The sequence below is a fragment of the Bos taurus genome, chromosome X (assembly GCF_002263795.3).
Source record: "Bos taurus isolate L1 Dominette 01449 registration number 42190680 breed Hereford chromosome X, ARS-UCD2.0, whole genome shotgun sequence".
NCBI classification, from domain to species: Eukaryota; Metazoa; Chordata; class Mammalia; order Artiodactyla; family Bovidae; genus Bos; species Bos taurus.
The window spans coordinates 77453050-77464082 of NC_037357.1; the positions used below are offsets into that span (position 1 = coordinate 77453050).

The 11033-nt window shown below is 40.7% G+C and overlaps 1 protein-coding gene across 1 annotated transcript; it reads right to left on the reverse strand.

The window, feature by feature from the left end:
• Positions 1-919: 919 nt before the first annotated feature.
• Positions 920-9919, reverse strand: CDX4 (caudal type homeobox 4). Its single transcript, XM_003588154.2, has 3 exons — positions 9415-9919; positions 2353-2498; positions 920-1108 (listed from the first exon to the last, which is right to left on the reverse strand). Exons 1-3 carry the CDS (start codon positions 9917-9919, stop codon positions 920-922), a joined length of 840 nt encoding a protein of 279 aa, XP_003588202.2.
• Between the last annotated feature and the right edge of the window lie 1114 nt (positions 9920-11033).

Below are 11033 nucleotides of genomic sequence, written 5' to 3' on the forward strand. Positions count from 1 at the left end.
GGGAAGAGTTTACTTTGAGTAAACTTTGAGAAGGAAATGGCAACCCACTCCAGTACTCTTGCCTGGAAAATAACATGGACAGAGAAGCCTGGTAGTTTACAGTCCATTGGATCACAAAGAGTTGTACACGGACATGACTGAGCGATTTCACTTCACTTTCACTTTACTTTGAGTGTTGGAGACCTGCCTTTTCTAATGACTCAACCAAGTTGACTGTGTTATTCTAGTCTGATTTCATTGTTTTGGCAGGATTTGAAATTGACACTGCAGGTTGGAAGTTCTGAGATAACTGATGCTAGACAAGTATGAGCAAGGGACAAAACCTTTTAATATTTATTATTTTTTATAACAAGTGACAGTAGATTCAGAATCACCTCCTGATGTTTTAATAAACCTTTGTCTTGTTATGAAAATTCTGTTAGCTTTTGAATCAAACACTTGAAAAGGTAGCTAGAGATAGATACCTTTCTGCTCACCTTCTCTCCACCCCAAAAAGAATATCGGAGGACACACTCAGCATCAAATGATGAACACAAGTATACATATACAAATGTGCATCCTGGCAGAACTGGTTTTTATGGTCTATTACAAGCAAATTTCTGAAACTGTGAATAGAGTTGCAAGGGCTTGTGACTGTAGATTTCAATTATACAGCTTACCACCAAGTTCCCTGAGTGACTGACATAGCATTGCACACAGGAGTTTTCTAGGTATAGTTCCTAACAGTAAGTGATTCTTGAATTATCTTCAATTCATGGTGCATCCACTCATTCTGAATACTGTCTTAAAAGGAATTATTACCTAATGTTGCAACTCCCCTGCTGATATCTTAAGAGACCAAAAAGACAATGCTAAAGGAAAGGCATTTTCCATTTCTCTTTGCCTTTCTTTCATTCAGATTTCATTCAGAGACTATGACCTACTGAATCTCGATAGGCTGAAATCCACGGACAGCAGATGGGGTGGTGAAAAAAATATTAGGTAGTTCCCCAGGGCTGATGGAGCCAGAGTCACTTTGCACTGAGCCTCCACTGTTCTCAAACTGGGATATTTTCTTTTTGATCATCTTTCTCTCCTTGGCTCTGCGATTTTGAAACCAGATTTTCACCTGAAACAAAAAATGCTTTGGATTTAATGGGACAACATACTGAATGCATTTTTCAAAGTCATTGCTGATATTGTTCTGGGGCTTTAGTATTAATATTTACAAACTCTTTCACATGCATCACTTGAGCCTCACAATGACCTTGTGAAGTATGCCCTTTTGACAACAGGTTTTTAAAAAAGCTGAGACTCAGAAAGGGAAAATATCTTTCATGAGATGAAATTGAAATCAAGCCCAGGGCCTCAGACTCTGAATGCAGTAGTCTTTACATTATACCTCACTCACCATCTTTGTTGCACAGGTAAAAATAAATAATGATAGTATGGCAGATTCTGAGGCATGGTGATGAAAAGGGAGGGATTTAAATAGCAACGGTGATTATGATCTGTCATTAAAAGACTAAGGTTAGGGACTTCCCTGGCAGTCCAGAGGTTAAGACTCTGCACTTCCAATGCACGGGGCACAGGTTTGACCCTTGGTCTGAGAACTAAGATCCTACATGCCATGTAAATTTTTTTTTTTAAAGTAAGTTTAATGACACAGAACTGGGTGAACAAGGGTTATGAAGTACTATATCTCTTGCTGTGTGCCTTTATAAATGGTTGAAATGTAGATTACTTGGGATAAGGCATTAATGGACTTTACAGTTCTAGAATTATATGATATCCAGGATTACTCCTAGACCTTTGTGGAAAAAAAAAAAGAACATCAAATAGTTATGTCATGTCAAAAGCTGGGTGAGTGGAAACTACTGATTCTTGCCAAGATTTAATTTTCACTGAGTATCCACAGTAAGCTAAATCTGAGGCAGGAATCATAGGATTACATAGACCACAGAAAATTAAATCTCCTAGCCTGAATAATAGAAAAACTTGATTCAGGTATAAGCATTGGTGTTCATTTACTGTTACAGTTTGACTGATATAAGCCAGATAATTGCCATGATTGACAGATTTCAACTTCACACATAGATTATAACTACTTGGGAAATCATATCAAGGTTTTGACTTGGCTGACCAATTGTATGGGGATTTTAATCCTTCTCCATCCACTATGTCCCCATCCTTGTTTCCACACCTATATAGTGCCCACCACACTAGGAGGTTCAATAGGAAAAATATGGGCTTTAGGAAAGCTTTGAGAATGGCTTAGTCTTCTTTTGCTTCCCTCCTGCTTACAGATGTCCTTAAAATCTTAGCCTATTTGAAATGCTTATATGAAAAATGTTAAATGCACTTCCGGTGTACCTGTCTCTCAGAAAGGCCCAAGTTGACTGCAAGCTCTGATTTTCTCCGAATGGTGATATATCTATTGCAGTGGAATTCTTTCTCCAGCTCCAACCTTTGATGATCTGTGTAAACTACGCGGTACTTTTCTTTTGTCCTGGTTTTCCCTGTTAGGGGAGAAAGGAGTGTATTTAATCATATTTTTTTTCTTTGGAGGTTATTTTGGTTGGAGGAATCAGAGCCACTGTTCCTACCCTTAGCTATTACTTTCAAATATAAAACAAGTACATTTTTTGAACCAAATATGTCATAAGTCCATTTCTTCATTAAGTACTTTGTCATCCGTGGCTATTTGACACACACACACACACACATTCAACACACCCATCACAGCACCATTGACATACTGTTACACCAAAGCATTTTAAAGCAAACACTAGCCATGATTTTCATTCCCTTCCCACTCACATATGACAGCAGTATTGGCAATAGTAGCACCATCCATTATACATGCACTTCCATTTATATTGTATAGAGTTCTTTCATGTTGTTTCCTATTGAACCTCTCTCTCACCTACCCTTTCAGCTTATGCAGAATGTGTCTTATTCCCATTGTACAGATAAGGAAACCGAGGCTCAGAGGTAAGTGGCTTTGTGGTAGTGGGCTTAGGAATGGGGACCCAAACACATACCCCTGACTGACTCCAAGTCCAGTGTGCCAAATGTTATTCCTAGTTTAAATATGCTGGGCAGCATAAGAATGGCCCAAGTGCAGCAAACTGTTTCATGATACTGACATTCTTATTACATGCACATTCTAGAGAGAATTTCATTTGGATAGTACTTAAAAAAGAAAACATCTCTTGTCACTTGGATTCTGTTCTACAAGAGCTCTATGGGCTTCCCTGGTGGCTCAGACGGTAGGTAAAGCGTCTGCCTGCAATGCGGAAGACCTGGGTTCAATCCCTGGGTCAGGAAGATCCCCTGGAGAGGACATGGCAACCCACTCCAGTACTCTTGCCTGGAGAATCCCATGGATGGAGGAGCCTGGAGGACTACAGTCCACAGGGTTGCAAAGAGTCAGACACTGCTGAGCTACTTCACTTTCACTTTCTTTTCACCTATTAGAAAAAATAGTTTAGTTTTTTTGTTGTTGATGTTGTTTAGTCACTCAGTTGTATCTAACTCTTGCAACCCCATGGACTCTAGCCCTCCAGGCTCCTTTGTCCATGGGATTTCCCAGGCAAGAATACTGGAGTGGGTTGCCATTTCCTTCTCCAGGGATTTTTGGGGGAGTTTTAAACAAATTTTTATTCCCTAATGGAAAATGAGAGGGGGAAGTAGGGGGTGTTGACTTTACCAGAATAAAATGGGTATTCTAGTATTCTTTGAAAGGATATCCAAACATTTGCTTTGTGTTACAATGTTTAACTAATTTCTCATGCCTTCCATCAAATAGGGTTTTATTCCTCCTTTTAAATTTTCCAAAGGTGATTAGGAAGTTTCTTTTTCTTTTCAATTTTTCTAACCCCCTCCAGGATCTTCCTCCTTTTCTCTATAGCTTTTGGCAAACTCCTTCTGATCTTCCCTGGTTGTTTTTGATGTGAAGTTTTGGGGAGCGATCTGTAAGACAAAGGTTTCTTTAAAGTGTTTCCCTAAACTCCATTGAGGTGTTAAGATGCAGCACAAGCTTAACAAAGGAGCTACATAGCATCAGATCCCATCTTGAACCCTCTTTACATTCAGGAACACCAGCCAATTGGTTTGGAATTTACAAGCCCTAAACAAATGTCAGACACCCTTTCATCTCCAGGAAAGAAAAAAAAAGGGGGGGACGTGAATGTAGAAACAAATTCTAGATGAGAGATATGTTTTAGGATTAACTCATGGACTAGGGAGCTAAACAAAACTTTCCTTCTTGAAAATGGAAAATGATGAGCTCCAATCAGTTTATCTATCTCAAAGGCTCAAACTATGAGCTGGTTTTCTCTTTGTTTGCTTGTTTTTCATGGGTTTTTTTATATCAATTTTTTAAATTGAAGTATAGTTGATTCACAATATTGTGTTAGGTTCATTTGTAACAACCTGGAAAGATCAAGAGAATATTATGCTCAGTGAAATGTCAGACAGAGAAAGACAAATACTATATGGTATCACTTATATGCGGAATCTAAAATATAACACAAATGAATGTATATGCAAAACAGAAACAGACTCACACGTACGGAAAACAAACTTCAGCTGCTTTTCTGAATCTAGGAAACCAAAGTTCTGGCATTTGGTATGTTACAAAGGCAGAATGTATTTTTGAGGCCACAATGAAAACATTGAGGTTTAATTTATTTCTAGAGCCTCAAATCTTAGAATCAAAATATATCTTTGAAGAGATGTTTCCTAAAACCATTCCTAATACCAAAATGACTGAGTGTTTAAATTCTAACTTGAGGCAGAAGTTAAAATTTAATGTGCGTGTGTCTGTTTTCAACTCTTTGATAATCAGTAAATATAACCAGACTTCAAGAATTCTGGAAGGTTGCAATTCTTCCCCACCCCCATTGGTCATAAATTCCCCTCTTGCAGTTTCTTCTGAGGACAATAAAGTCAATACCAGGCCTCTTTATTTGCCATGAAAATCCTCACCCTTTCCGGCAATATAACCCCTAAAGAAAGGAGGGATGAGGAAGAGCCAGGCTGCATATCAAAGCCATGCAAAGTGTTAAAAAAAGAGTCTGTTGCCCCAATCTTATGGATAAGACCTCAGACCTCAAGAACACTAGATTAGTTGGAAATACTGACTGCACGTTTAACGAAGAGAAATGAATTCTCATTTCCTGGTGCTCCTCTTGTGTCCCTCCTCCCAAGCTATTTTCTTTCCATTTACTCCATTGTCTCTTCCCTTAAATGATGAAATCTGATTGACTGCGTTTTGGACATTTTCTAGTGGAGCATAGAACCATATTTCCATACTAAAACACTAACAAAGTGCTAAAAGCAGTAGCTTTTATTGTTCAAGCCATTCTCTTCTCCCAGAGACTATGACAGTGCCGAGGGTGTGGGATCCCCTTCTCCAGCACTATTGCGAGTTAATCTAGGAAAGTAACAAACTTTAAGTTGTATTACAGGGCTGCTTCAAAGCTCTGCGGTAGGATATCATTACTTGCCCTGACCAAACACTTTGACAAACCTCTGTAGTTCCCATAAGGAGACAGGATCCCTACAGAGTTTGCAAACAAATGTCATTATATATGATGACTTATCATCACCTAAATGTGCTCATTTGAGAGACTGGCTGTGACAGTGCTGTTAGGCAGAAAAGCACTCTCCAAACCTAAGGATTATGATGATGGTGACATCGAGGGTAAAGATGATTAACACCAATCCCTTTCAATAGGGAACAGAGTGTAATTAACACCATCATAATGAGTTTCCATGCGATGGTAATCTTTTGCTGCTTTTAGTTAAAAATTGCATCCAAATTCACTTATAAAAACTGTCCAATTAAAATGATCAAAACGCATATATATGGAATTTAGAAAGATGGTAACAATAACCCAGTGTACGAGACAGCAAAAGAGACACTGATGTATAGAACAGTCTTATGGACTCTGTGGGAGAGGGAGAGGGTGGGAAGATTTGGGAGAATGACATTGAAACATGTAAAATATCATGTAAGAAACGAGTTGCCAGTCCAGGTTCGATGCACGATACTGGATGCTTGGGGCTAGTGCACTGGGACGACCCAGAGGGATGGTATGGGGAGGGAGGAGGGAGGAGGGTTCAGGATGGGGAACACATGTATACCTGTGGCGGATTCATTTTGATATTTGGCAAAACTAATACAATTATGTAAAGTTTAAAAATAAAATAAAATTTAAAAAAATAAAAATAAAATGATCAAAACCAAGAAAGATAATGATATTAGGAATTACTAAGTAACTAATTTTCTGAAATGTCCTAACTGAAGAAAACCTTTTAACTTCCTTGGTTTTCTGTCTTTTGTCCAGTGGGTTAATCAGAATTATTCAAAGTCACTTCCTTCTCTCCTCTTCTTTCCCACCCCTAAAACCAAAGCCGCTTTCCAGCCCTGCTAGGGTTACCGCCTTTCCAATACTCATACAAGGCTATAACTCTGGGTAAAATAAAAACAAAATGAAAAAATTTCTAGAGTGGTGCTATCAATGTTTAAAATATGAAAATACTGAACTTTTAAACTGACAATGCTTAAAATATTAAAATAATGAACTTTTCGTGAATATCTCTGTCAGGTTCCTTTTCACATAATTTTTAACACAAGGTGTGTTTTCAAACAGACTACTTAGGGAACAAAGTGGGGGAAAAAATATCTCACTTTTAAATCAAATCACTTAGTGGACAGTCATTTATTCTGTATGTCAGTCCCCTTTCTGTCATTCAAAAATCAAGTGCCATGATAATCACTATGAAATGTTTTCCAATTGTCCCCTAATATGTGTATTTTTGTTTCTTTAACTTAAGGCTAGTTAAAACATTCTTAAATAATATAAAGAGCTTTAATTTGACTACCATAATCAAGGAGGGGTTACTTCCATTTTTGTAGATCATCTGTTTTGTTCTCAGCCGTAAGTCAAATGTCCTATAATACTACAGAGTGAAGTATAAAATTTAGGAGGATCTGACTTATTCACTTAACAGATATTTGTTTAACTCTCATTATGTACTAAGCATACAAATGGGTGCCTTTTGGTTTGGAGTGATACAGAGAGGTGATCATTTTAATTTTTTCTCAGGTTATCAGTTCATAACCTGAGATCTACGGAAGGGGTTTCAGTGGATCCATGAGTCTCCCAAAATTATTCAAATAAATGACATATGTGGGACTTCCCTGGCAGTCCAGTGGTTAAGACTCTGTGCTTCCACTGAAGAAAGCATGGGTTTGGTCCTTGGTCAGGGAACTAAGATCTTGTATGCTGCTTGGCAAGACCAAAAAAATAGATAAAAATTTAAAAAATCTGATGGAAAAAATGAAGTGTGTACATGTGCATTTGTGCCCTTGTGCATTTTTCTGGAAGAGGGTCCATACTTTTCATCATATTCTTAAATCATTGCTAAATATGTACTTAGGCTGCAAGAATATAACAAAGGGGTATTTTTATAAGACATTAAAATGAAATGGTGATTGAATTTAATAAAGCCTCATCTATAGGATAGGCTGCCACAAGTTAGTGAGGTTCTAAAATCATTCAATTTAGAATTTCTCATAGAAGTTGGAGAGAAAATCTTGTGAAGATGGTATTGTACAGCAAGGTTTGACGACTGAGCTAATGATGAAGACTCCATAGAGTAATTTAGAGTCCCGTTCTAAACTTTTCCTGGCACCAGAATTATACAAAAGAGAGACTCTGACAAATACAAATGAAGACTATTAAGCAGAGAAACCCATCATATTTTCTCTTTTATACAGAAAATTCATGACTCAAGATAATTATTTTATCTTGTTCTTTTCTTCCCATTGTTTTGTCTTCCAAACAACATACTAGTGACTTTCCTCTTTTTAAGTATTTCAAAACATAATCCTAAACTGGAGCAGCCACTTTTCTGGCTTTTGTGTCTCTTGCTGATGGTTAGGTCTTAGTGAATAGGTGTTAATTACAACCCTAAGATTAGATATAATAACAGCCCTGACAGTGCCCCACCCTAAGCTTACTTTCTATTCTTTTTAGCCCACCAACTCACTCTTATTTCAAAAAGCAATATGCAGACTTACTTACAAACACTTTAGAGCTAAGTATTTAAGCTCTACTCTTAATTTGGGATTGCTACCCTAGTAATGTCCTAATTAATTGGAACTGCCTCCTCCAGGCTGAGTACTCTCAATGATAAAATTTGGTCCCTTCCCACCCTCTTGTTTTTGCTATTTTTAAGCAGAGAAAAAGTGCAGAACTGTGAGCAGAAGCATAATCACTATGGGCAAATGCTATTGGAATGTCATGTCTTCCCCAGAGGGATGAAAGTGTTAGGCTGAATTTTACTAATTTTCTCTAATGAAAGGCAGTGATGAGTTGGAATAATAAGAATGTGATAAAAGCACAACTATAGCTGAAAACAAACATCTCCCCACCTCCCTCCTCCAGCCCCTGTCCAAGATTAAAGCAGAGTATGCAGAGTACCCCCCCACACACACCCCACACCCCTGCGCACACCCTCCTCCCAGTAGCCGCCAACCAGTAGCTTGCTGGTAGGAGAGTGAGTTGGCATTAGGCTGAGATCTCTGGGCTTTCCTATGTGTCCTGACAAGCCTGTATTCAGTCCCTGCATCTCGAAATGCCTGCCTGTACTGTTTGGAGGGCTTTAATCCCTTTAACTGTATTGATGCTGGGGCTGATACTGGTGCACACCCCGGGGATGTTAGGGTTGAGCAGCTTATTATGTCCCAGTGGTGTGCTGTAGCTTTCCATTGGTGGAAGGAAAGTTGTACAAAGGCATTGGGTTTGAATTCAGCTGGCTCCTGCCAGCTTGGGCAAAGGAAACTGGAGCTTCCTTGAGAGTTCAGGGTGAGGAGGCCATTTTGCCATCAGGGCCTTTGTGGCTAAACTGGACCACCTATTGCCAATCAAGCACTGAATCTAAATTGACCATCACCAGATTTGGGGGAGAAGCCGACCTGCTCAGATAGAGAAGGCTTTGAAATGGAACAGGCAAACAGCAGTGGCTGAGCATAGAGAAACATAGTTGTCCTCTCCTCATTCACCCACTGACCTTCCCCGTGAATATGTTTTCCTATCTGGGCAACTGTGGGGTTGGATCTTGATCTTTGTGGCTCAGTATGTCCATTGTCACCGCGGTTGCTCCTTTGGCTGATCAGAAAATGATGAAAAAGTCCTCTACTGTCAGCTTAGTTCCAAGCACTACACTCTGTTTTTGAGCAGAAGCACAAGCGAAGGAGGTCACTTGTGGTCTGGGGCCCTGGGCAGTAAGCCACATAGTGGTCTCCTTAGCTAAGCTGTCCGGAGAGAAGTCTGAGAAGTAGGAGGACCAGAAGGCCAACAGAAGTAAAGAAGAAGCAAAGGAAGGAAAAGGATCAGAGCATTGGTTTTGGTTACTCACCAGTCACCTGCACTGTCTTGCGCATCCATGCATAGGGGCTGTGACGGCTTCTGCTAGAACTCTCGTCTGCGTCTGCGATGCCGGCGTCGATGGGGAACAGTGATCCTCCGGCTGGTGTTGGCAGGCTGCTACCGCTGTTTCCACCCCCTGCGGGGCCCAGATTGCTATATTCCAGTGAGCTGAAAGCGGCGGGGCTCGAGCTCATGTCGTTCATGGGGACCGTACCCATAGTACTGGATGGCCCGGGGTACACGCTCCAGTCTTCACGAGGGGGACTATAGGGTGACCCCCAGGCTCCCAGCGGTGGCCCGTGAGGATCCATACCGGGCATATGTGGATATCCCATGTAGTGCGCATAAGAAGGGGCCGCTGCGAAGTTGGAGGCTGGCAGAGGACTCCCACCATCCCCAGTGGCACCAGCCCCGGCGGTGCCACCTCCTGCGGGGCTCCTGAGAGTGCTGGAATACATGTCCGCTTCTTTTTCCAAAAGGCAGCTTCTGTACATAGTGGCTTGGATATGAGAAAGGAGCTCCCTAAGGCATCCTGAAGTCCCTATTAAGGTCCCAACCCGACTTTGAGAAGCAGTAGGGAACCAGAATTTTAGCTGTGCTGCACGCCCCTCCGACTACTCCATAGGCGTTTCCTACCCTGACGGTTTCCAGGTGACTGGTAGCCCTGTATAGACGGGCCCCCAATTGCTGAGCTGACGTCAAGGGGCTTTAGGCTTTTACATAGCATTTGCATTCAAATGAACGGCCATTTCACTTTCACAAGGACTTGTTCACTCTACACCCCCTCCAAGAGATCCTGTGCCTTTCAGTCTCATCTTTCTCGCTTTTGTCCACCTGATCCCATAGCACTAACTGCGCTTTTGGAAGCAGGAGCTCTTCCAGAGGTTCCTGACCAGTTCCCCGCAAAGTGAGATAGAGAGGTGTAGAATCAGAGCAAAATCCTGTTCTTTGGTCCTTTCCCTGTGGCTTCTTCCCTTTACGCTAATCTCCTGCACCTAGTCTGCATTCTTGGTATCTTCTCTGCCCACAGTCCCTGGCACAGGCACTCCACATGGCACTGGCCCATGATAGTACTAAAAGGGGCTCTCCCGTCTCTTCATTGCCCACCCCCCAATAGCAGGAGAGCTTTGTTTCTGAGGACAGAGATTCATTTCACAACTATATATTGTGTGCCTACTATGTGATAGGCTGCTGTAGACTCAGGGGATAGAGCAGTGAACAAGACAAACATTTCTGCTGTGCCTTCCTGAGGTTATATTCCTGTAGATGACAGGCTGAATTAACTGAATGTTTTACAAGTGTGTACAAATTAAAGAAAGATAAAGAGAGGATGTTATGAAAAAAGGAAGGAAAGAAGGAGAAGACTCTTCTGGGTAGTGGGCTTTCTTATTTTCCTGTCAGTTCACTAGTCTTGCTTGGGTGTCTCTTTCTGCCAGTACTCACAAGGAGCCAAATTCCTGCAGACTCAAATCCAGGGCAGCTGAAGCTCCCAACTTGCTTTTACACTTGCAATTTCCTTTGTAAAGTTAAAATTGTTGAAAAAGACATGGAGTTGCCAGTAGATGCCAATGAACTCAAGACTTTACTTCAAGAAATCAGATCACCTCT